Below are 27,390 nucleotides of genomic sequence, written 5' to 3'. Positions count from 1 at the left end.
AGTTCTCACCACACATCTAGATAAGTTCCATGGGGGGTCTAGTTTCCAAAATGGGGTCACTTGTGGGGGATTTCTACTGTTTAGGCACATCAGGGGCTCTCCAAACACGACATGGCGTCCGATCTCAATTCCAGACAATTCTACATTGAAAAAGTAAAACGGCACTCCTTCTCTTCCAAGCTCTGCGGTGCGCCCAAACAGTGGTTTACCCCCACATATTGGGTATTGACGTACTCAGGAGAAATCGCACAACAACTTTTGTGGTCTAATTTCTCCTGTTACCCTTGTGAAAATAAGAATTTGTGGGCGAAAATATCATTTTTGTGTAAACAAAAGCGATTTTTTATTTTCACGGCTCTACGTTATAAACTTCCGTGAAGCACTTGGGGGTTCAAAGTGCTCACCACACATCTAGATATGTTCCTTTAGGGGTCTAGTTTCCAAAATGGTGTCACTTGTGGGGAGTTTCCACTGTTTAGGCACATCAGGGGCTCTCCAAACGCGACATGGCGTCCAAACTCAATTCCAGCCAATTCTGCATTGAAAAAGTCAAACGGCGCTCCTTCACTTCCAAGTTCTGCGGTGCGCCCAAAAAGTGGTTTACCCCCACATATGGGGTATTGGGGTATTCAGGAGAAATTGAATAACAAAATTTATGGTTACATTTCTGTTTTTACACATGTGAAAATAAAAAAAATGGTTCTGAATTAAGATGTTTGCAAAAAAAAGTTAAATGTTCATTTTTTCCTTCCACATTGTTTCAGTTCCTGTGAAGCACGTAAAGGGTTAATAAACTTCTTGAATGTGGTTTTGAGAACCTTGAGGGGTGTAGTTTTTAGAATGGTGTCACACTTCGTTATTTTCTATCATATAGACCCCTCAAAATGACTTCAAATGTGATGTGGTCCCTAAAAAAAATGGTGTTGTAAAAATGAGAAATTGCTGGTCAACTTTTAACCCTTATAACTCCCTAACAAAAAAAAAATTTGGTTCCAAAATTGTGCTGATGTAAAGTAGACATGTGGGAAATGTTACTTATTTAGTATTTTTCATGACATATCTCTCTGATTTAAGGGCATAAAAATACAAAGTTTGAAAATTGCAAAAATTTAAAAATTTTCGCCATATTTCCGTTTTTTCATAAATAATCGCAAGTAATATCGAAGAAATGTTACCACAAACATGAAGTACAATATGTCACGAAAAAACAATCTCAGAATCAGCGGGATCCGTTGAAGCGTTCCAGAGTTATAACCTCATAAAGTGACAGTGGTCAGAATTGTAAAAATTGGCTCGGTCATTAAGTACCAAATTGGCTCTGTCACTAAGGGGTTAAAAAATAAATAAAATGTGATAAATTAAAAAAAAAATAAATAGAAAAAAAATAAAGTTAGTAATACAATTTTAACCCCTTAATCCCATATGACGTACTATCCCGTCGAGGTGGGGTGGGCTTTAATTCCCACCGACGGGATAGTCCGTCATATGCGATCGGCCGCGCTCACGGGGGGAACGTGGCCGATCGCGGCCGGGTGTCAGCTGCCTATCGCAGCTGACATCCGGCACTATGTGCCAGGAGCGGTCACGGACCGCCCCCGGCACAATAACCCCCGGCACACCGCGATCAAACATGATCGCGATGTGCCGGCGGTATAGGGAATCATCGCGCAGGGAGTGGGCTCCCTGCGGGCTTCCCTGAGCCCCCCGCAGCAACGCGATGTGATCGCGTTGCTGCGAGGGTCTCCTACCTCCTTCCTCCTTGCTGGACCCGGATCCAAGATGGCCGCGGCATCCGGGTCCTGCAGGGAGGGAGGTGGATTACCAAGAGCCTGCTCAGAGCAGGCACTTGGTAACGCTGCACTGCTCTCAGACAGATCGGTGATCTGTCAGAGTGCTGTGCAAACTGGCAGATCACCGATCTGTACTGTCCTTTCCTGGGACAAAGTAAAAAAGTAAAAAAAAAATTTCCAAATGTGTAAAAAAAATAAAAAAAAATATTCCTAAATAATGAAAAAGAAATATATATATTATTCCCATAAATACATTTCTTTATCTAAATAATAAAAAAAACAATAAAAGTACACATATTTAGTATCGCCGCGTCCGTAACGACCCGACCTATAAAACTGGCCCACTAGTTAACCCCTTCAGTAAACACCGTAAGAAAAAAAAAAACGAGGCAAAAAACAACGCAAAAACAAGACCTCACATGACTCTGTGGACCAAAATATGGAAAAATTATAGCTCTCAAAATGTGGTAACGCAAAAAATATTTTTTGCAATAAAAAGCGTCTTTCAGTGTGTGACGGCTGCCAATCATAAAAATCCGCTAAAAAACCCGCTATAAAGGTAAATCAAACCCCCCTTCATCACCCCCCTAGTTAGGGAAAAATTAAAAAAATGTATTTATTTCCATTTTCCCATTAGGGTTAGGGCTAGGGTTAGGGTTAGGGTTAGTCCTAGGGTTAGGGTTAGGGCTAGGGTCAGGGCTAGGGTTAGGGCTAGGGTTAGGGGTGTGTTTGGATTAGGGTTTCAGTTATAATTGAGGGGTTTCCACTGTTTAGGCACATCAGGGGCTCTCCAAACGCGACATGGCGTCTGATCTCAATTCCAGCCAATTCTGCGTTGAAAAAGTAAAACAGTGCTCCTTCCCTTCCGAGCTCTCCCGTGTGCCCAAACAGGGGTTTACCCCAACATATGGGGTATCAGCGTACTCAGGACAAATAGGACAACAACTTTTGGGGTCCAATTTCTCCTGTTACCCTTGGGTAAATACAAAATTGGGGGCTAAAAAATATTTTTTGTGGGAAAAAAAAGATTTTTTATTTTCAAGGCTCTGCGTTATAAACTGTAGTGAAACACTTGGGGGTTCAAAGTTCTTACAACACATCTAGATGAGTTCCCTGGGGGGTCTAGTTTCTAATATGGGGTCCCTTGGGGGTTTCTACTGTTTAGGTACATTAGGGGCTCTGCAAACGCAATGTGACACCTGCAGACCATTTCATCTAAGTCTGCATTCCAAATGGCGCTCCTTCCGTTCCGAGCCCTCCCATGTGGCCAAACAGTGGTTCCCCCCCACATATGGGGTATCAGCGCACTCAGGACAAATTGGACAACAACTTTTGGGGTCGAATTTCTCCTCTTACCCTCGGCAAAATACAAAACTGGGGGCTAAAAAATAATTTTGGGGGGAAAATTTTTATTTTTTTATTTTCACGGCTCTGCGTTACAAACTGTAGTGAAACACTTGGGGGTTCAAAGCTCTCACAACACATCTAGATGAGTTCCTTAGGGGGTCTACTTTCCAAAATGGTGTCACTTGTGGGGGGTTTCTACTGTTTAGGTACATTAGGGGCTCTGCAAACGCAATGTGACACCTGCAGACCATTCCATCTAAGTCTGCATTCCAAATGGCGCTCCTTCCCTTCCGAGCCCTCCTATGCGGCCAAACGGTGGTTGCCCCCCACATATGGGGTATCAGCGCACTCAGGATAAATTGGACAACAACTTTTGGGGTCGAATTTCTCTTCTTACCCTCAGGAAAATACAAAACTGGGGGCTAAAAAATAATTTTTGTGGGAAAAAATTTTTGTTTTATTTTTACGGCTCTGCATTATAAACTTCTGTGAAGCCCTTGGTGGGTCAAAGCGCTCAAAACACCTCTAGATAAGTTCCTTAGGGGGTCTACTTTCCAAAATGGGGTCACTTGTGGGGGGTTTCAATGTTTAGGCACATCAGTGGCTCTCCAAACGCAACATGGTGTCCCATCTCAATTCCTGTCAATTTTGCATTGAAAAGTCAAACGGCACTCCTTCCCTTTCGAGCTCTCCCATTCGCCCAAACAGTGGTTTATCCCCACATATGGGGTATCAGCGTACTCAGGACAAATTGTACAACAACTTTTGGGGTCCAATTTCTTCTCTTACCCTTGGGAAAATAAGAAATTGGGGGCGAAAAGATAATTTTTGTGAAAAAATATGATTTTTTATTTTTACGGTTCTGCATTATAAACTTCTGTGAAGCACTTGGTGGGTCAAAGTGCTCATCACACATCTAGATAAGTTCCTTAGGGGGTCTACTTTCCAAAATGGTGTCACTTGTGGGGAGTTTCAATGTTTAGGCACATCAGTGGCTCTCCAAACGCAACATGGTGTCCCATCTCAATTCCTGTAAATTTTGCATTGAAAAGTCAAACGGCACTCCTTCGCTTCCGAGCTCTTTCATGCGCCCAAACAGTGGTTTTACTCCCACATATGGGTTATCTGTGTACTCAGAACAAATTGTACAACAACTTTTGGGGTCCATTTTCTCCTGTTACCCTTGGTAAAATAAAACAAATTGGAGCTGAAGTAAATGTTTTGTGAAAAAAAGTTAAATGTTCATTTTTATTTAAACATTCCAAAAATTCCTGTGAAGCACCAGAAGTGTTAATAAACTTCTTGAATATGGTTTTGAGCACCTTGAGGGGTGCAGTTTTTAGAATGGTGTCACACTTGGGTATTTTCTATCATATAGACCCCTCAAAATGACTTCAAATGAGATGCGGTCCCTAAAAAAAATGGTGTTGTAAAAATGAGAAATTGCTGGTCAACTTTTAATCCTTATAACTCCCTAACAAAAAAAAATTTTGGTTCCAAAATTGTGCTGATGTAAAGTAAACATGTGGGAAATGTTACTTATTAAATATTTTGTGTGACATATCTCTGTGATTTAATTGCATAAAAATTCAAAGTTGGAAAATTGCGAAATTTTCATAATTTTCGCTAAATTTCCGTTTTTTTCACAAATAAACGCAGGTACTATCAAAGAATTTTTACCATTATCATGAAGTACAATATGTCCCGAGAAAACCGTGTCAGAATCACTGGGATCCGTTGAAGCGTTCCAGAGTTATAACCTCATAAAGGGACAGTGGTCAGAATTGCAAAAATTGGCCCGGTCATTAACGTGCAAACCACCCTCGGGGCTTAAGGGGTTAAAAGCAAGCATACTGTATATGGGATTGCCATGTCTTTAAAAGTTGGATCCATGAAAATGTAAAATTCATTAATCCGATCAGTAAATGCCGAAAACAAAAAATTGAAACATCAGAACTGCATTTTCTCAATCGCTACAACTCCAAAAAATGTGAGCAAAAGTGATCAAAACATCGTATCTCCCTCAAAATGGTATCAATAAAAATTAATGATTAAAAAGTAAAACTGAACGTAGAAAAAATAAAAATCAGCAGGCCCTTAAGGGGTTAATGTGTGATTGGTTGAGGTCTGTCTCCAGACCCACATTGATTAATCATTAGAATAAAGGGGCCACAGGATGGTAACCAATGGTTTCTTTGATTTTATTTTTATTTGATATTTACTAGCTCAGATGAACATTATAATATATTTTTTACCAAATGGGTCAAATCATTGCTCCACTGCTATACACAGTAAAAGAGGAGCAACTGAAGAAAGCATTCCGTGACTGGCTGATTATTATAATATATATATAATTTAGAAAATTGATGATAAATGTGCTCTGACAGGATGTATGTCTTCTTTTCCAAGAACATATGATGGATATGCAAAGCAGTCTTCAGATGACAGCAAAAATGGCTTTGGCGATAGCTATTATAAGGAATAAACCCGAAGGAAAGAGTAGCAGGCAGTACACTGAAGAACTGGCTAAAAGTGTGTCTGATCGGGAGGTGCACTGGAAGGTGAAGGAACTAGAAGCTGAAGTTTTACATTTGCGTCAGGAACTACTATTACACAAGATTCACAATTCACAAGAACTAGAAAATGGTAAATATGCGAGTGCCACTGATAATTATATGGTTTATTTAATCAGTCATAGTTTAGAAATATGTTAACATTGAATATTCAGCAGCTTGGCACAGTGAGGGCAGGGTGACTGGAGTCAAGGTGGCACAGTCTGACATTCCGCTAATTAAAAGTTGGAAACCGCAATGCCCTTATTTCAGATGTCCATAGCAGTGGCAGAATAGTTACTGATACCTGGGGGCACAGATCTCTGAGTACACCATAGCATTATTGATATATTTTTGACATTAAGTTCTTTTGGTAATAACAGAACCTTATATTGGCTGTATAAGGCTAGTTTCACATTTGCGTTAGAATCCGCAGCGTTTAATCCACAACCTCAAATGCAGGAAAAACCGCTTTGAAACGCATACAAACGCAGCATTTATTAGATGCACACGTTAACGCATGTGTTTAAAAAAACGCAACAGTTTCATGCTTTTCCATGCATTTTGTATGCGTTTGCGTTTTCTGTACGCATGGTGATAAATTTAACAGGAACTAAATCTAGATAAACAGACACGCCAATGGGACTACAGTGCGTGTGTAGTATGGGATATCTATATATAGACCCTTGGACTACTGAAATCTTCGCAGTTTGCTACTGTATCCTGTGTCATGATGGATCTTCGCATGGAGAGCTTTTATTTTAACCTGGATTTAAGCATCAAGCTGTTTCTTGCCTGTGCGTTTGCTTGGGAGCAACAAAGAAATAGAGAACGACAGAGAAGGATACGGCGTCGGCGTTTTTGGAGACACCCCATTATTGAACTCCGGGAGAGCCATGGAGCCTATCACACGCTAAATGGCGAGCTTAATGTCAACCCGGACAAATTCCCAGAATATACCAGGATGTCTCAAGACTCCTTCCGGGATTTGCTTGGTTGTGTCCAAGGAGCCATCCGGAGACAGGACACCCAGCTCCGTAGAGCGATTCCAGCAGGGGAACGTCTCCTGGTTACATTAAGGTACGTAATAATTCTAAACAAATGCCAGTCATAATTATTATTGGTCTGTCATGTAACATAGTAACATAGTAACATAGTTAGTAAGGCCGAAAAAAGACATTTGTCCATCCAGTTCAGCCTATATTCCATCATAATAAATCCCCAGATCTACGTCCTTCTACAGAACCTAATAATTGTATGATACAATATTGTTCTGCTCCAGGAAGACATCCAGGCCTCTCTTGAACCCCTCGACTGAGTTCGCCATCACCACCTCCTCAGGCAAGCAATTCCAGATGATTCTCACTGCCCTAACAGTAAAGAATCCTCTTCTATGTTGGTGGAAAAACCTTCTCTCCTCCAGACGCAAAGAATGCCCCCTTGTGCCCGTCACCTTCCTTGGTATAAACAGATCCTCAGCGAGATATTTGTATTGTCCCCTTATATACTTATACATGGTTATTACATCGCCCCTCAGTCATCTTTTTTCTAGACTAAATAATCCTAATTTCGCTAATCTATCTGGGTATTGTAGTTCTCCCATCCCCTTTATTAATTTTGTTGCCCTCCTTTGTACTCTCTCTAGTTATTATTATTATTATTATTTATTGTTATAGCGCCATTTATTCCATGGCGCTTTACATGTGAGGAGGGGTATACATAATGAAAACAAGTACAATAATCCATAGTTCCATTATATCCTTCCTGAGCACCGGTGCCCAAAACTGGACACAGTACTCCATGTGCGGTCTAACTAGGGATTTGTACAGAGGCAGTATAATGCTCTCATCATGTGTATCCAGACCTCTTTTAATGCACCCCATGATCCTGTTTGCCTTGGCAGCTGCTGCCTGGCACTGGCTGCTCCAGGTAAGTTTATCATTAACTAGGATCCCCAAGTCCTTCTCCCTGTCAGATTTACCCAGTGGTTTCCCATTCAGTGTGTAATGGTGATATTGATTCCTTCTTCCCATGTGTATAACCTTACATTTATCATTGTTAAACCTCATCTGCCACCTTTCAGCCCAAGTTTCCAACTTATCCAGATCCATCTGTAGCAGAATACTATCTTCTCTTGTATTAACTGCTTTACATAGTTTTGTATCATCTGCAAATATCGATATTTTACTGTGTAAACCTTCTACCAGATCATTAATGAATATGTTGAAGAGAACAGGTCCCAATACTGACCCCTGCGGTAGCCCACTGGTCACAGCGACCCAGTTAGAGACTATACCATTTATAACCACCCTCTGCTTTCTGTCACTAAGCCAGTTACTAACCCATTTACACACATTTTCCCCCAGGCCAAGCATTCTCATTTTGTGTACCAACCTCTTGTGCGGCACGGTATCAAACGCTTTGGAAAAATCGAGATATACCACGTCCAATGACTCACCGTGGTCCAGCCTATAGCTTACCTCTTCATAAAAACTGATTAGATTGGTTTGACAGGAGCGATTTCTCATAAACCCATGCTGATATGGAGTTAAACAGTTATTCTCATTGAGATAATCCAGAATAACATCCCTCAGAAACCCTTCAAATATTTTACCAACAATAGAGGTTAGACTTACTGGCCTATAATTTCCAGGTTCACTTTTAGAGCCCTTTTTGAATATTGGCACCACATTTGCTATGCGCCAGTCCTGCGGAACAGACCCCGTCACTATAGAGTCCCTAAAAATAAGAAATAATGGTTTATCTATTACATTACTTAGTTCTCTTAGTACTCGTGGGTGTATGCCATCCGGACCCGGAGATTTATCTATTTTGATCTTATTTAGCCAGTTTCGCACCTCTTCTTGGGTTAGATTGGTGACCCTTAATATAGGGTTTTCAGTGTTTCTTGGGATTTCACCTAGCATTTCATTTTCCACCGTGAATACTGTGGAGAAGAAGGTGTTTAATATGTTAGCTTTTTCCTCGTCATCTACAACCATTCTTTCCTCACTATTTTTTAAGGGGCCTACATTTTCAGTTTTTATTCTTTTACTATTGATATAGTTGAAGAACAGTTTGGGATTAGTTTTACTCTCCTTAGCAATGTGCTTCTCTGTTTCCTTTTTGGCAGCTTTAATTAGTTTTTTAGATAAAGTATTTTTCTCCCTATAGTTTTTTAGAGCTTCAATGGTGCCATCCTGCTTTAGTAGTGCAAATGCTTTCTTTTTACTGTTAATTGCCTGTCTTACTTCTTTGTTTAGCCACATTGGGTTTTTCCTATTTCTAGTCCTTTTATTCCCACAAGGTATAAACCGCTTACACTGCCTATTTAGGATGTTCTTAAACATTTCCCATTTATTATCTGTATTCTTATTTCTGAGGATATTGTCCCAGTCTACCAGATTAAGGGCATCTCTAAGCTGGTCAAACTTTGCCTTCCTAAAGTTCAGTGTTTTTGTGACTCCCTGACAAGTCCCCCTAGTGAAAGACAGGTGAAACTGCACAATATTGTGGTCGCTATTTCCTAGATGCCCAACCACCTGCAGATTTATTATTCTGTCAGGTCTATTAGATAGTATTAGGTCTAAAAGTGCTGCTCCTCTGGTTGGATTCTGCACCAATTGTGAAAGATAATTTTTCTTGGTTATTAGCAGAAACCTGTTGCCTTTATGGGTTTCACAGGTTTCTGTTTCCCAGTTAATATCCGGGTAGTTAAAGTCCCCCATAACCAGGACCTCATTATGGGTTGTAGCTTCATCTATCTGCTTTAGAAGTAGACTTTCCATGGTTTCTGTTATATTTGGGGGTTTGTAACAGACCCCAATGAGAATTTTGTTACCATTTTTCCCTCCATGAATTTCGACCCATATGGACTCGACATCCTCATTTCCTTCGCTAATATCCTCCCTTAAAGTGGACTTTAGACAAGACTTTACATAGAGACAAACCCCTCCTCCTCTCCGATTTTTACGATCCTTTCTAAACAGACTGTAACCCTGTAAGTTAACTGCCCAGTCATAGCTTTCATCTAACCATGTCTCGGTTATTCCCACTATGTCAAAGTTACCTGTAGATATTTCTGCTTCTAGTACTTCCATCTTGTTTGTCAGGCTTCTGGCGTTTGCGAGCATGCAGTTTAGAGGATTTTGTTTTGTTCCAATCTCCTCGCTGTGGATTGTTTTAGAAATGTTCTTACCTCCCATCTGAGTATGTTTTCCTGGGTCTTCTTTGTTCAAGTCTAATGTTTTTCTTCCCGTCCCCTCTTCTTCTAGTTTAACGCCCTCCTGATGAGTGTAGAGAGTCTTCTGGCGAATGTGTGTTTCCCAGGTTTGTTGAGGTGTAGTCCGTCTCTGGCGAGGAGTCCATCGTACAAGTAATTCACACCGTGGTCCAGGAATCCGAATCCTTGTTGTCTGCACCATCGTCTTAGCCAGTTGTTTGCATCAAGGATCCTGTTCCATCTCCTGGTGCCATGCCCGTCTACTGGAAGGATAGAAGAAAAAACTACCTGTGCATCCAGTTCCTTTACTTTCTTCCCCAACTCTTCAAAGTCCTTGCAGATTGTCGGTAGGTCCTTCCTTGCCGTGTCATTGGTGCCAACATGTATCAGAAGAAATGGGTGGACGTCCTTGGAGCTGAAGAGCTTTGGTATCCTATCGGTCACATCCTTGATCATCGCACCTGGAAGGCAGCATACTTCTCTTGCAGTTATGTCCGGTCTGCAGATGGCTGCTTCTGTGCCTCTCAGTAGTGAGTCTCCCACCACCACCACTCTTCGTTGCTTCTTGGCTGTACTTTTTGCTGTCACTTGTTGCTGTGTGCCCTTTTCTTTTTTGCTTGCTGGTATTGCTTCATCCTTAGGTGTGCCATCTTCATCCTCTACAAAGATTTGATATCGGTTCTTCAGTTGTGTGGTTGGTGATTTCTCCATGGTCTTCTTGCTTCTTTTGGTCACATGCTTCCACTCATCTGCTTTTGGAGGTTCTCTGACACTTTTTTCACCTTCTGTGACCAGTAGAGATGCTTCTGTTCTGTCTAGAAAGTCTTCATTCTCTTTGATGAGTTTCAAAGTTTCTATTCTTTCTTCCAGACCCCGCACCTTTTCTTCTAAAAGGGCCACTAGTCTACACTTCTGACAGGTGAAATTTGATTCTTCTTCTGGTCGATCTGTGAACATGTAGCACATGCTGCAGCTCACCATGTAGGTTGTCACATCTGCCATGTTGCTCCTAGATCCTGCTGACTTGCTGTGTGTTTTCCTTCTTGTGTAATCTACTCAGCCAAGCTCTCTTGCAATAATATCCTACAGGCAAAAATTTGCGCGCCGTAAGGCGCGCGGTTTGGTGATGCTTTCCAAGCAGCTGGTCCCGGCTGTACCCAACGATCTTCTAGCTTAGGGAGACTTCGCTTTTCCCAGAAGGCACCTGGAATATGCAAATTAGCCTCCTCAAGCTTGAATCCCTGTATTATTTGTATTTTCCTTTATGTCTTTAGCTAAACACAACCATAAATGGAATTGATTGTAATTTTATTTATTTTTTTTTATTTCAGATTTCTGGCAACCGGAGAGAGCTTATCATCCCTCCACTTTCAGTATGGGCTTGGAATTTCCACCCTATCTGGAATAGTTGCGGACACCTGCCGGGCTTTGTGGAATGTTCTCCGGGATGAGTTTATACCCCTACCCACGGAGGACATGTGGATTGAAATTGCAGAAAAATTCTGGAGTGTGTGTGATTTCCCCAACTGTTTGAGAGCGGTGGATGGAAAGCACATACGCATTATCAAACCCACCAGAACTGGATCGGAGTACTTCAACTACAAAAAATATTTTTCAGTTGTGCTCATAGCAATAGCAGATGCGGACTGTCAATTTATCGCCATGGACATTGGAGCTTTTGGCCGTGGCAATGACTCACAGACTTTCAAGAACTCGGATATGGGCCGATGTGTGTATGGAAGAAATTTTAATTTTCCACTGCCACGACCTCTCCCCAACACTCAAGGCCCACCGATGCCATTTGTTATGGTTGGGGATGAGGCCTTCCAGATGTGTGAAAACCTACTGAAGCCATATTCCAGTCGGGACTTGAACCACACTAAAAGGATTTATAACTGTTACGTGTTACGGAACCACTCAGCACCCAAAATATGTTGTGCAGTTATGTGTATGTATAATAGGTTCCATGTGAGATGCATGTCCCTAATGCATCAGCCCACAGGCTGCGCCCCTGGGCAGAGGGGACACGATATTCCCCTTTTGTCCTCCCCCCACCTTTGTAAATCCCACAGTAAATATCGTCAGGCTCCGGCCACCTGCGGCTATTGTAATGTATGTCTGGCCTGCCGCTTTTCTATTGGCCTGCCCTCTGTATCTGTGTGATATATACTGTGTCCTGTGAATAAAGTTCTGTCAGACTGGAAATACGTGGAGAAGCAGTGATCTTTTATATGCGCCCATGTAACCAAGCGATTCCAGCCAGCGTCCTTCATTCAGTCTCCAGCCAAAGCAGTGTGGACCTCCTGAAACACGGGGTGGTACTGAAAGAGGTACCCCAGCTTGGTAGACCCCGTTACACTGGTGGCAGACAGCGGGGTATGATACCCCTTCTAGAGGAGGAAAGGAATGAATGGAAAACAACTACCAGAAGTTAAAGAGGACTACATTAAAAGATCTGGTGGAAGCCTGCGGGTTGATCGCCAGCAACAAAACAAAAGCGGATATGATAGCAGCCATCATGGAACACGACAGTGCAGCGCCCCCCAATGTGAACGTAGAGGAGACTGAATTCCAGAGGGAGATAAAGAACAGACTGGCGTTCTATGGCCCAAACCCTGCAGTAGAGATCATACGAGAGGTGATGGCTGATGTGCGTACTGATCTGAAGGAAAAGATGGCCGAGCAGACCAGGATAGAGCTAGCCAAGATGGAGATGGCAGAGCGGACCAAATGGAGCTGGCCAAGATGGAGATGGTAGAGCGGAGAGAGGAGAGTCAGCGAGCAGGGGGAGCTCTGGCCTTCGACCAGGTACCTTCAACAGTAAGCCACAAAAAGATCCAGTATAATGCCTTCTGACAGTTGGGGGAGGCAGAGGAAGACATTGATGGCTTTCTGCAGGACTTTGAGCGGCAGTGTGCCCTTCATCAAGTGAAGCCGGAGGAACAGGTTCAGATTCTGGCCAGCAAGCTGACAGGCTGGGCAGCGGACGCCTATCGCACAGTACCTGATGAGGACTGTATGGACTATGAGCGGATCAAAGAAGTGATCTTGGCCCGGTATGCGCTGACACCAGAGGCATACCGCCAAAAGTTCAGCGGACTTATAAAACTAATAACCGATACCCACGCTGAATGGGCCTGTAAATTACGGCGGTCACTGCTGCAGTGGGTACAAGGGAGCCAAGCAACCACTAAGGAGGATATCCTCCAGCTCATCTTGTTAGAACGATTCTTTAATGGACAAACCCCCCAGACACAGGAATGGCTTCGGGACAGGCGGCCAACGACTCGTGAGGAAGCCGCTCGTCTGGCCGATGAACATCATGATGCCAGGAGGCCTCAGTTGTCCGGATCAAAGATGGTCACTAGGGGTCTGCCCATGGACCTGGAGGGCCCCAAACCACCGAAGATTGTAGGGGGACCAGCTAGAAACCCGGCCTAACACAGTACCCCTGGGGCGCGATGCCACACCTGCCGTCAGCTGGGCCACCTGCAAAGACAATGTCCCAACCGGACTCAGCATACCCAGTGGCCAAAGGCGGGAACAGCTACCTTCAGCCGGGCTGCTGTACCCTGCTACCAAGGCGAAGCTGACACGGCATCGGGGGCTACGGGTTATCCGCATGTTCCACGTGAATATGCTAAAGCCCTACCGGGAGCGCCCTGAAGAGGTAGTGGCCATCTGTGCACCTGAAGCAGAGGATTTAGCCGGACTTCCCTTGCTGGATGTCTTAAGGGAAAGGACTCCATCTAAAACAAGGGACCAGGTACACTTGGGTGAAGACCTAGGCCCCCGGGAGAGACAGCAGGCGGAGGACTTGTTGAGGCAGCGACAGAGGATGTTTTCGGGGAGACCAGGGTACACTCGCCTGGCACAAAACAAGGTTGAGACCCAGGATCAGACCCCCCTGCGACAAAACCCCTTCCGCATCCCTGAGTCTGTACGAGAGGATGCGACAAGAGATACAAGAGATGTCTTGCACTAGGGAGAAGCTTCCATCGGGCCACTCTGCCATAAAGGCTCGACTGGTGGAGGGCTGTAGTGATAGTTGACTTTGTGGAACTTTCTCCCATCTCCCTACTGCATCTTTGGAGCTCAGCCACAGTGATCTTGGGGTTCTTCTTTACCGCTCTCACCAAGGCTCTTCTCCCACGATTGCTCAGTTTGGCTGGATGGCCAGGTCTAGGAAGACTTCTTGTGGTCCCAAATGTCTTCCATTTAAGGTGTCACGATCCATGTTTGGATCTGTGGCAGATCTGGTTTCCCTTAGATTTAAACCTTTTTCCTTTCTGGTCATTGGGGGTTAATGCAGTTTTCTCCCCCTGGGGGCCGCTGGTGTTATTGCATTGCTGCTGGGTCAGCTGATGTTTGTGACCACTCCCACCATCCTTTATAATGTCACCTGTTGCTTCTGCTGACTGTTGGTTATACAGGTCCTTTGAATACCAACCTGGCTGGAATAGGAGCTTGCTGAGTGCTGTTGTTCTACAGCTTAATACTTATTCCTTGTGCCTTACTTTGCTGTGCGGTGCATTGCAGCAGAGAAAGCTGTAGTGTTATTGTTTCTTTGTCCCTTTGTAGTTTGTGCATTCACCTTTTGGTATCGTGTTCCCCTCACTCTCATATTGTTTATTCTTGTTTATTTGCTTTGTGGTGCTGTTTACACTGTTCACCTCCTGGGGTGGGGGTTGGGGGTTTAGTTCAGGGTTTAACAGGAGACAGGGACAGGTTGGTGACTCGGGCCTCCCTACCTTCAAGGGTACCCACAAGTTAAGGAAAGACAGGGCTTCCCCTAGCCTGAGGGGCAGTTCAAGGGCCCAGATTACTCATCTCCTGTTTTCCTATTTTTGCCTCGTGACATTATAACCAACCATTCCTTTTTTTTTCTGGTGAGCCATGGCCCAGATGCAGGCCTTTTCTAAATTGCTACAGACTCTCACCGACGAATGTGAGGTGCTGCGTGGTGAGGTGGTGCAGCAGCTGCAGCAATTGTTGGGGTTTTGTGCCTCGGCTCAGGTACAGGCTCAACCTGAACCCAAGATATCTCTCCCAGACAGGTTCTCTGGAGGGAGAGATACATTTTTGTTTTTTAAGGAGGCCTGCAAGTTGTACTTCAGGCTCCGCCCTCGTTCATCAGGGAGTGAGGAACAACGGGTGGGTATCATTGTTTCCCTTCTTACGGGTGATCCCCAATCCTGGGCCTTCTCCCTGCCGACCGGTTCACCATCTCTACGGTCAGTAGATGAGTTTTTTATGGCTCTGGCACTGGTGTATGGTGATCCAGATGGCGTCTCTCTGGCGGAATCCCGACTCCGTAAGATCAAGCAGGGGGGTCGGCCGGCTGAGTAGTACTGATCAGAGTTCAGGAGGTGGGCCACTGGCACACAGTGGAATGACCCTGCCCTTAGGAGCCATTTTGTGCAGGGTCTGTCCCCTAGGTTGCGAGATACTCTGGTGCAGTACGCAGCCCCCAGGTCGTTGGAGGCCGCCATGTCCCTTGCCATCCGGATGGATAGACGCTTGAGGGAGAGGCATACACCAAATGTGCCCCCTATAGTCCTTGCTAGGGAGGAGGACACACCTGGGCAGGCGGACAAACCCATGCTGGTGGGAGGAGTTGGTTCCCTCAGTTTTAAGCCTTTTTTCCTTTCTGGTCATTGGGGGTTAATGCAGTTTTCTCCCCCCGGTGGCCGCTGGTGTTATTGCATTGCATTGCTGCTGGGTCAGCTGATGTTTGTGACCACTCCCACCATCCTTTATAAGGTCACCCGGTGCTTCAGCTGACTGTTGGTTATACAGGTCCTTTGGATACCAACCTTGCTGGAATAGGAGCTTGCTGAGTGCTGTTGTTCTACAGCTTAATACTTATTCCTGGTGCCTTACTCTGCTGTGCGGTGCATTGCAGCAGAGAAAGCTGTGGTGTTATTGTTTCTTTGTCCCTTTGTAGTTTGTGCGTTCACCTTTTGGTATCTTGTTCCCCTCACTCTCATATTGTTCATTCCTGTTTATTTGCTTTGTGGTGCTGTTTACACTGTTCACCTCCTGGGGTGGGGGTTGGGGGTTTATTTCAGGGTTTAACAGGAGACAGGGACAGGTCGGTGACTTGGGCCTCCCTACCTTCAAGGGTACCCCCAAGTTAAGGAAAGACAAGGCTTCCCCTAGCCTGAAGGGCAATTCAGGGGCCCAAATTCCTCATCTCCTGTTTTCCTATTTTTGCCTCGTGACATAAGAATTATGGAGGCCACTGTGCTCTTAGGAACCTTGAGTACTGCAGAAATTCTGTTGTAACCTTGGCCAGATCTGTGCCTTGCCACAATTCTGTCTCTGAGCTCCTTGGCCAGTTCCTTTGACCTCATGATTCTCATTTGGTCTGACATGCACTGTGAGCTGTGAGGTCTTATATAGACAGGTGTGTGCCATTCCACATTAAGTCCTATCAGTTTAATTATACACAGCTGGACTCCAATGAAGGAGTAGAACCATCTCAAGGAAGATCACAAGGAAATGGACAGCATGTGACTTAAATATGAGTGTCTGAGCAAAGGATTTGAATACTTATGACCATGTGATATAGGTAAGATATATATCTTGGTACCGTGTTAGCCAGTAGATAGAAAAATATTTAGAATTGAGAGTCCTCAGTGGTTGATACCTTTTAATGGCTAACTGAAAAGATGGTAACAAATTGCAAGCTTTCGAGACTACACAGGTCTCTTCATCAGGCACTATAAACTTCTGTGAAGCCCTAGGTGGGTCAAAGTGCTCACCACACATCTAGATAAGTTCCTTATGACAATGCGCCATACCACACAGCATGGTCAATCAAGGTGTGGATGAAGGACCACCACATCAAACCCCTGTCATGGGCAGCCCAATCTCCAGACCTGAACCCAATTGAAAACCTCTAATGTAATCAAGAGGAAGATGGATAGTCACAAGCCATGAAAGAAAAACTGCTTACATTTTTGTATCAGGAGTGGCATAAGGTCACCCAAAAGCAGTGTAAAAGACTAGTGGAAAGCATGCCAAGACGCATGAAAGCTGTGATTACAAATTATGGTTATTCCACAAAATATTGATTTCTGAACACTTCCCGAGTTAAAACATTAGTATTGTTGTTTCTAAATGATTATGAACTTTTATTTGCCCTTATTTAAGGTCTGCAAGCAATGCATTTGTTATTTTGACCATTTGTCATTTTCAGAAAAAAAATACAAAATTTATTGATTGGAACTTCGGAGACATGTCAGTAGTTTATAGAATAAAAGAACAATTTACATTTTACTCAAAAATAGACCTATAAAGAGAAAAATCATACAAACTGAAAATATATATATGTGCAACGTAAAAGTTTATGTATATATCCATTAACCACATGCTTATCAGATACAATACGTGTATATATATATATATTATATATATATATATATATACAGTGGGGCAAAAAAGTATTTAGTCAGTCAGCAATAGTGCAAATTCCACCACTTAAAAAGATGAGAGGCGTCTGTAATTTACATCATAGATAGACCTCAACTATGGGAGACAAACTGAGAAAAAAAAATCCAGAAAATCACATTGTCTGTTTTTTTAACATTTTATTTGCATATTATGGTGGAAAATAAGTATTTGGTCAGAAACAAAATTTCATCTCAATACTTTGTAATATATCCTTTGTTGGCAATGACAGAGGTCAAAAGTTTTCTGTAAGTCTTCACAAGGTTGCCACACACTGTTGTTGGTATGTTGGCCCATTCCTCCATGCATATCTCCTCTAGAGTAGTGATGTTTTTGGCTTTTCGCTTGGAAACACGGACTTTCAACTCCCTCCAAAGGTTTTATATAGGGTTGAGATCTGGAGACTGGCTAGGCAACTCCAGGACCTTGAAATGCTTCTTACGAAGCCACTCCTTCGTTGCCCTGGCGGTGTGCTTTGGACCATTGTCATGTTGAAAGACCCAGCCACGTTTCATCTTCAATGCCCTTGCTGATGGAAGGTGGTTTGCACTCAAAAGCTCACGATACATGGCCCCATTCATTCTTTCATGTACCCGGATCAGTCATCCTGGCCCCTTTGCAGAGAAACAGCCCCAAAGCATGATGTTTCCACCACCATGCTTTACAGTAGGTATGGTGTTTGATGGATGCAACTCAGTATTCTTTTTCCTCCAAACACGACAAGTTGTGTTTCTACCAAACAGTTCCAGTTTGGTTTCATCAGACCATAGGATATTCTCCCAAAACTCCTCTGGATCATCCAAATGCTCTCTAGCAAACTTCAGACGGGCCCGGACATGTACTGGCTTAAGCAGTGGGACACGTCTGGCACTGCAGGATCTGAGTCCATGGTGGCGTAGTGTGTTACTTATGGTAGGCCTTGTTACATTGGTCCCAGCTCTCTGCAGTTCATTCACTAGGTCCCCCCGCATGGTTCTGGTATTTTTGCTCACCGTTCTTGTGATCATTCTGACCCCACGGGGTGGGATATTGCGTGGAGCCCCAGATCGAGGAGATTATCAGTGATCTTGTGTGTCTTCCATTTTCTAATTATTGCTCCCACTGTTGATTTCTTCACTCCAAGCTGGTTGGCTATTGCAGATTCAGTCTTCCCAGCCTGGTGCAGGGCTACAATTTTGTTTCTGGTGTCCTTTGACAGCTCTTTGGTCTTCACCATAGTGGAGTTTGGAGTCAGACTGTTTGAGGGTGTGCACAGGTGTCTTTTTATACTGATAACAAGTTTAAACAGGTGCCATTACTACAGGTAATTAGTGGAGGAAAGAGGAGACTCTTAAAGAAGAAGTTGCAGGTCTGTGAGAGCCAGAAATCTTGATTGTTTGTTTCTGACCAAATACTTATTTTCCACCATAATATGCAAATAAATTGTTAAAAAAACAGACAATGTGATTTTCTGGATTTTTTTTTCTCAGTTTGTCTCCCATAGTTGAGGTCTACCTATGATGTAAATTACAGACGCCTTTCATCTTTTTAAGTGGTGGAACTTGCACTATTGCTGACTGACTAAATACTTTTTTGCCCCACTGTATATATATATACAGTGGGGAAGATAAGCATTTGTTACCCTGGAGATTTTTTTTCTGATTTCCCCACTTACAAACAATGGAGAGGTCTGGAAGTTTTATTATAGGTACACTTCAAATGTGAGACAGAATCTTAAAAAAAAAAATCCAGAAAATCACATATGATTTTTACATAATTAATTTGCATTTTATTGCATACAATAATTATTTGATACAATAGTAAAACAGAACTTAATATTTGGTAGAGAAACCTTTGTTTACAGTTATAGGGGTCAGACTTTTCTGTAGTTCACCAAGTTTACACACAATGCAGCAGAATTTTGGCCCACTCCTCCATACAGATCCTCTCCAGATCCTTCAGGTTTGGGGGCTGTCACTGAGCAACATTGAGTTTCAGCTCCCTCCAAAGATTTTCTATGGGGTTCAGGTCTGGAGACTGGTTAGGCCACTCCAGGACCTTAAAATGTTTCTTATGGAGCCACCAGTTGCCCTGGCTGTGTGTTTCGAGTCACTGTCTTGCATATACGATGTGCAAATGATAAATGTCATATGAAATACACATATTTTTTTCAATAAAGACTTTTTATTCAAGCACAGGAGCCCGGTTTTCATTTAGATTGCTCATATTTGTTTCAAACCTTCACTGTTCTCTGTACATTATGTGCCTACAATTGTGTATCCCGCAAAGATAATGGATGTACACCTGGTTGTGTTCTGATAACTATCCAGGTGAATATGATTGTTGTAACTTTTTATAGTCACAATAAGTTGAATACCTCTCCTGTCTGTACTAAATGTACATGTTACCTTTACATTATTGCTCCATGTTTAGCACTCTTCACTTTTCTGCCAAGTTCCACTGTTAATTTATGCCAAAAGCCAGAAATTGCATGCTAAAACCCTTTATATCCTCAATATTCACTGATAGTTGCCATCTCCCAGTAATTACTGAAGTAGTCCCGAAAAGTCAGGTCATGAGTATTCATCGGATCTGCACAAAAGCTGACTGAATACAAAAAAGTAGCAAATCGCATGCAGGACAGGATAAATTCGAAGAAAAGGGATAAAGTAAAGTGAAGATGGAAAAAAAATCAAAAGCAGCAATAGGAAATATGAAAAGAACGTAAGCAGAGAAGTAATAATTTTAAAAAATGCAGTAAAGAAAGACAGGAGATAAAATTATATACAGTATTATTATTTTATACTAGACTAGATGGCAGCCCGATTCTAAAGAATCGGGAGTCTAGAATCCATATATACTTTATTTATTCAAATGTAAGAATAATACAATTAATAAATAATAGTAAGAAAGAACAAAAATAATAGGCAGTATATGGAGAAAACACCAAACAAAAGTTCAAAATTGGTGTGAAAATGTCACTGAACCACTTCACAACTAAATATATATAGTTTTGGTAAATCATTTTTTTGACGAAATTCGGCAGGAGCTTGAAGAGCAACGTCACTGGGCCCGCCTCCACGCAGTAGAAACTTGCTGTGAGGTAAAAATTCAAAAATCACACCAAAATGGCGGGCGGAGTGTGTCACAGTACGGCACGTTTCTGATTGGTCGCTCGCAGCAGGCGGCAACCAATCAGACACTGGACACTGTTGACGTCACTTATCTCCGGACATTAGCTCCGGACATTAGCTCCGGACATTAGCTCCGGACATTATCTCCGCACATTAGCTCCGGACATTAGTTCCGGACAAAAGCCACGGAAGTTGGCACAAATTGCAGGAAGTAGTATTCTAGGCAATTAATCTCCGGACATTAGCTCCGGACATTAGCTCCGGACATTAGCTCCGGACAAAGCCACGGAAGTTGGCACAAATTGCAGGAAGTAGTATTCTAGGCAATTATATATTAGATATATGCTGTAGTGTCCCTTATAGTACAATATTAAAATAATAAGAATACAAAACAATTGCACAAGAAGTTATTACAAGAATTTTTTTTCTACATAATATGTACAGCTAAACTAAAGGTAAAGAGTTTGTGGGTATTAACCCCTTTACCCCCAAGGGTGGGTTTGCACGGTAATGACCAGGCCAATTTTTACAATTCTGACCACTGTCCCTTTATGAGGTTATAACTCTGGAACGCTTCAACGGATCTTGGCGATTCTGACACTGTTTTCTCGTGACATATTGTACTTCATGACAGTGGTAAAATATCTTCTATATAACTTGCGTTTATTTGTGAAAAAAACGGAAATTTGGGGAAAATGTTGAAAATGTTGCAATTTTCCAACTTTGAATTTTTATGCCCTTAAATCACAGAGATATGTCATGTAAAATAATTAATAAGTAACATTTCCCACATGTCTACTTTACATCAGCACAATTTTGGAACCAAAAATTTTTTTTGTTAGGGAGTTATAAGGATTAAAAGTTGACCAGCAATTTTTAATTTTTACAACACCAATATTTTTTAGGGACCACATCACATTTGAAGTCATTTTGAGGGGTCTATATGATAGAAAATAACCAAGTGTGACACCATTCTAAAAACTGCACCCCTCAAGGTGCTCAAAACCACATTCAAGAAGTTTATTAACCCTTTAGGTATTTCACACGAATTTTTGGAATGTTTAAAAAAAAAAGAACATTTAACTTTTTTTCACAAAAAATTTACTTCAGCTCCAATGTTTTATTTTCCCCAAGGGTAAGAGAAGAAACTGGAAAGTTGCTGTGCCATTTGTTCAGAGTATGCCGATACCCCACATGTGGGGGTAAACCACTGTTTGGGTGCACGGCAGTGCTCGGAAGGGAAGGAGCGCCGTTTGACTTTTTAATGCAAAATTGACTGGAATTGAGATGGGACGCCATGTTGCGTTTGGAGAGCCCCTGATGTGCCTAAACATTGGAACCCCCAACAAGTGACACCATTTTGGAAAGTAGACCCCTTGAGGAACTTATCTAGATGTGTGGTGAGCACTTTGACCCAACAAGTGCTTCATAGAAGTTTATAATGCAGAGCCGTAAAAATAAAAAATATTTTTTCACAAAAATGATTTTTTGCCCCCAATTTTTTATTTTCCCAAGGGTAAGAGAAGAAATTAGACCACAAAAGTTGTTGTGCAATTTGTCCTGAGTACGCTGATACCCCATATGTGGGTGTAGACCATTGTTTGGGCGCATGGCAGAGCTCGGAAGGGAAGGAGCGCCATTTGACTTTTCAATGCAAAATTGACTGGAATTGAGATGGGACGCCATGTTGCGTTTGGAGAGCCCCTGATGTGCCTAAACATTGAAACCACCCACAAATGACACCATTTTGGAAAGTGGACCCCCTAAGGAACTTATCTAGATGTGTTTTGAGAGCTTTGAGCCCCCAAGTGTTTCACTACAGTTTATAACGCAGAGCCGTGAAAATAAATTTTTTTTTTTCACAAAAATGATTTTTTAGTCCCCAGTTTTGTATTTTCACAAGGGTAACAGGATAAATTGGACACCAAAAGTTGTTGTCCAATTTGTCCTGAGTACGCTGATACCCCATATGTGGGGGGGAACCACTGTTTGTTTGGGCGCATGGCAGAGCTCGGAAGGGAAGGAGCGCCATTTGGAATACAGACTTAGATGGATTGGTCTGCAGGCGTCTGGTTGCATTTGCAGAGCCCCTGATGTACCCAAACAGTACAAACCCCCCACAAGTGACCCCATATTGGAAACTAGACCTCCCAAGGAACTTATCTAGATGTGTTGTAAGAACTTTGAACCCCCAAGTGTTTCACTGCAGTTTACAACGCAGAGCCGCAAAAATAAAAAAATCTTATTTTTACCACAAAAATGATTTTTAGCCCCCCACATTTTTATTTTCCCAAGGATAACAAGAGAACTTGGACCCCAAAAATTGTTCAATTTGTCCTTAGTACGCTGATACCCCATATGTTGGGGTAAACCCCTGTTTGGGCGCACCGGAAAGCTCGGAAGGGAAGGAGCACTGTTTTACTTTTTCAACGCAGAATTGGCTGGAATTGAGACGCCATGTCGCGTTTGGAGAGCCCCTGATGTGCCTGAACAGTGGAAATTCCCCAATTCTACCTGAAACTCTAATCCAACAACACCCCTAACCCTAATCCCAACGGTAACCCCAACCACACCCCTAACCCTGACACACCCCTAATTCTAATCCCAACCCTAATCCCAACCGTAAATATAATCCAAACCCTAACCCTAACTTTAGCCCCAACCCTAACCCTAACTTTAGCCCCAACGCTAACCCTAACTTTAGCCCCAACCCTAACCCTAACTTTAGCTCTAACCCCAACCCTAACCCCAACCCTAACCCTAGCCCTAACCCTAGCCCTAACCCTAGCCTCAACCCTAACCCCAACCCTAGCCCCAACCCTAACCCTAGCCCTAACCCAGCCCCAACCCTAGCCCAAACCCTAGCCCCAGCCCTAGCCCCAACCCTAGCCCAACCCTAGCCCTAACCCTAGCCCTAGCCCTAACCCTAGCTCTGATGGGAAAATGGAAATGAATACATTTTTTTAATTTTATTATTTTTCCCTAACTAAGGGGGTGATGAAGGGGGGTTTGATTTACTTTTATAGCGTTTTTTATATATCGGATTTTTATGATTGACAGCTGTCACACACTAAAAGACGCTTTTTTATAGCAAAAAAGTTTTTGAGTCTCCACAGCTTGAGACCTATAATTTTTCCATATTTTGGTCCACAGAGTCATCTGAGGTCTTGTTTTTTGCGGGACGAGATGACGTTTTTATTGGTAACATTTTTGGACACGTGACAGTTTTTGATCACTTTTTATTCCGATTTTTGTGAGGCAGAATGACCAAAAACCAGCTATTCATGAATTTCTTTTGGGGGAGGCGTTTATACCGTTCCGCGTTTGGTAAAATTGATAAAGCAGTTTTATTCTTCGGGTCAGTACGATTACAGCGATATCTCATTTATATCATTTTTTTTATGTTTTGGTGCTTTTATACGATAAAAGCTATTTTATTGAAAAAATTATTATTTTGGCATCGCTTTATTCTCAGGACTATAACTTTTTAATTTTTTTTTGCTTATTATGCTTTGTGGCAGCTCGTTTTTTGCGGGACAAGATGACGTTTTCAGCGGTACCATGGTTATTTACATCCGTCTTTTTGATCGCGTGTTATTCCACTTTTTGTTCGGCGGTATGATAATAAAGCATTGTTTTTTGGCTCGTTTTTTTTTTCTTACGGTGTTCACTGAAGGGGTTAACTAGTGGGACAGTTTTATAGGTTGGGTCGTTACGGACGCGGCGATACTAAATATGTGTACTTTTAGTGTTTTTTTTTTTTTTAGATAAAGAAATGTATTTATGGGAATAATATATTTTTTTTATTTAGTATTTTTTTTTTTTTTTTACACATGTGGAAATTTTTTTTTTTACTTTGTCCCATGGGGGGACATCACAGATCGCCGATCTTACAGTTTGCACAGCACTCTGTAAGATCGGCGATCTCACTCACATCGCTGCAGGCTTACCAGCACCTGCAGTCGACCCAGAAGTACTCACTGCAGGACCCGGATGCAGCCCCGTGGCCATTTTGGATCCGGGGCCTGCAGGGAGAAGACGCTCGGTACAAGGTGAGCACATCACCTTGTACCGATCGTCTCAGGGAAGCACGCAGGGAGCCCCTCCCTGCGTGATGCTTCCCTGTACCGCCGTCATACCGCGATCATGTTTGATCGCGATGTGCCGGGGGTTAATGTGCCGGGAGCGGTCCGTGACCGCTCCTGGCACATAGTGCCGGATGTCAGCTGCGATAGTCAGCTGACACCCGGTCGCGATCGGCCGCGCTCCCCCCGTGAGGGCGGCCGTTCGCTATGACGTACTATCCCGTCGGTGGGGATTAAGGCCCACCCCACCTCGACGGGATAGTACGTCATATGGGATTATGCGGTGGCATGGAGGGTGGGGTTAGAACAGTTAATAATTTAAGAAAGAGTAGAGGTACAGAAAGGAACATCAAGTGCATGTATACTAATGCCAGAAGCCTCGCCAACAAAATGGACGAATTAGAACTAATGTTGTTGGAGCATAATTATGACATGGTGGGGATATCTGAAACGTGGCTGGATGAGAGCCATGACTGGGCTGTTAACTTGCAGGGCTATAGTCTGTTCAGAAATGACCGTACAGATAAGCGAGGGGGAGGGGTGTGTCTATATGTAAAATCGTCCTTAAAACCCATCCGGCGTGATAATATAGGTGAATTTAATAAACATGTAGAATCCCTGTGGGTGGAGATAAGGGGAGGGGGGAAAAATGATAAATTACTGATAGGGGTTTGTTATAAATCTCCATAAATAATGGAAGCAATGGAGAATATCCTCATAAAGCAAATAGATGAAGCTGCGACTCAAGGAGAAGTCATTATTATGGGGGACTTCAACTACCCTGAAATAGATTGGGGAACAGAAACCTGCAGTTCCAGCAAAGGTAATCGGTTTTTGACAACTGTGAGAGACAATTACCTTTCACAGCTGGTTCAGGACTCAACAAGAAGGGGGCACTGCTAGACCTAATATTAACCAACAGGCCAGACCGCATAGCAAATATAAGGGTTGGGGGTTACTTGGGAAATAGCGATCACAAAATAATAAGCTTTCATGTATCCTTTAATAAGATGTGTAATAGAGGGGTTACAAGGACACTAAACTTCAGGAGGGCACATTTCCAACGGATGAGAGAGAATCTTGGTGCAATTAAATGGGACGATATCCTGAGACACAAAAATACACAAAGAAAATGGGAGACATTTATTAGCATCCTGGATAGGACCTGTGCACAGTATATACCATATGGGAATAAACATACTAGAAATAGGAGGAAACCGATATGGCTAAATAGAGCTGTAAGGGGCGCAATAAGTGACAAAAAGAAAGCATTTAGAGAATTAAAGGAAGTAGGTAGTGAGGAGGCATTAAATAAATACAAAAAATTAAATAAATTCTGTAAAAAGCAAATCAAGGCAGCAAAGATTGAGACAGAGAGACTCATTGCCAGAGAGAGTAAAAGTAATCCCAAAATATTCTTTAACTACATAAATAGTAAGAAACTAAAAAATGATAGTGTTGGCCCCCTTAAAAATAGTCTGGGTGAAATGGTGGATGAGGAAAAAGCCAATATGCTAAATGACTTTTTTTCATCAGTATTTACACAAGAAAATCCCATGGCAGACAAAATGACTAGTGATAAAAATTCCCCATTAAATGTCACCTGCTTAACCCAGCAGGAAGTGCGGCGGCTTCTAAAAATCACTAAAATTGACAAATCTCCGGGCCCGGATGGGATACACCCTCGAGTACTGCAGGAATTAAGTACAGTCATTGATAGACCATTATTTTTAAGCTTTAAAGACTCCATAATAACAGGGTCTGTACCACAGGACTGGCGTATAGCAAATGTGGTGCCAATATTCAAAAAGGGAACAAAAACTGAACTCGGAAACTATAGGCCAGTAAGCTTAACCTCTACTGTGGGTAAAATCCTGGAGGGCATTCTAAGGGATGCTATACTGGAGTATCTGAAGAGGAATAACCTCATGACCCAGTATCAGCACGGGTTTACTAGGGACCGTTCATGTCAGACTAATTTGATCAGTTTCTATGAAGAGGTAAGTTCCGGACTGGACCAAAGGAACCCAGTAGATGTAGTGGACTTTTGAAAAGCTTTTGATACAGTGCCACACAAAAGGTTGATACATAAAATGAGAATAATGGGGATAGGGGAAAATATGTGTAAGTGGGTTGAGAGCTGGCTCAGGGATAGGAAACAAAGGGTGGTTATTAATGGAGCACACTCGGACTGGGTAGCGGTTAGCAGTGGGGTACCACAGGGGTCAGTATTGGGCCCTCTTCTTTTTAACATATTTATTAATGACCTTGTAGGTCATTAATTTTATATTGCAGGATGATTTATGTAAACTAGAAGCTTGGGCTGATAAATGGCAAATGAGCTTTAATGGGGATAAATGTAAGGTCATGCACTTGGGTAGAAGTAATAAGATGTATAATTATGTGCTTAATTCTAAAACTCTGGGCAAAACCGTCAATGAAAAAGACCTGGGTGTATGGGTGGATGACAAACTCATATTTAGTGGCCAGTGTCAGGCAGCTGCTACAAAGGCAAATAAAATAATGGGATGCATTAAAAGAGGCATAGATGCTCACGAGGAGAACATAATTTTACCTCTATACAAGTCACTTGTTCGACCACACTTAGAATACTGTGCACAGTTCTGGTCTCCGGTGTATAAGAAAGACATAGCTGAACTAGAGCGGGTGCAGAGAAGAGCGACCAAGGTTATTAGAGGACTGGGGGGTCTGCAATACCAAGATAGGTTATTACACTTGGGGCTATTTAGTTTGGAAAAACGAAGACTAAGGGGTGATCTTATGTTAATGTATAAATATATGAGGGGACAGTACAAAGACCTTTCT

General features: G+C 42.7%; 2 protein-coding genes and 1 long non-coding RNA gene across 4 annotated transcripts in view; 2 read left to right on the top strand and 1 right to left on the bottom strand.

The window, feature by feature from the left end:
* MEI4 (meiotic double-stranded break formation protein 4) overlaps window positions 1-27,390 on the top strand; it is a 410,518-nt gene that overhangs the window by 36,221 nt on the left and 346,907 nt on the right. For both annotated transcript variants that reach the window (XM_069726499.1, XM_069726498.1), the window contains one exon: window positions 5,547-5,783. In XM_069726499.1, coding sequence (XP_069582600.1) covers window positions 5,552-5,783 — 232 coding nt within the window. In that variant the 5' untranslated portion in view covers window positions 5,547-5,551. The remainder of the gene's footprint in view (window positions 1-5,546; window positions 5,784-27,390) is intronic.
* Window positions 1-27,390, bottom strand: part of LOC138637664 (uncharacterized) — a 176,037-nt gene that overhangs the window by 137,857 nt on the left and 10,790 nt on the right. The gene's annotated exons all lie outside the window — the stretch shown is intronic.
* Window positions 6,311-12,094, top strand: LOC138637662 (uncharacterized). The gene is made up of 2 exons (XM_069726497.1): window positions 6,311-6,769; window positions 11,243-12,094. The coding sequence occupies exons 1-2, from the start codon at window positions 6,420-6,422 to the stop codon at window positions 12,072-12,074; spliced, it is 1,182 nt and encodes a 393-aa protein (XP_069582598.1). The 5' UTR covers window positions 6,311-6,419; the 3' UTR covers window positions 12,075-12,094.

This window comes from Ranitomeya imitator, chromosome 5 (assembly GCF_032444005.1).
Source record: "Ranitomeya imitator isolate aRanImi1 chromosome 5, aRanImi1.pri, whole genome shotgun sequence".
Taxonomy (NCBI): Eukaryota; Metazoa; Chordata; class Amphibia; order Anura; family Dendrobatidae; genus Ranitomeya; species Ranitomeya imitator.
The sequence above is the reverse complement of the archived record's forward strand: the minus strand, read 5'-3'. Positions and strand labels throughout refer to the sequence as shown.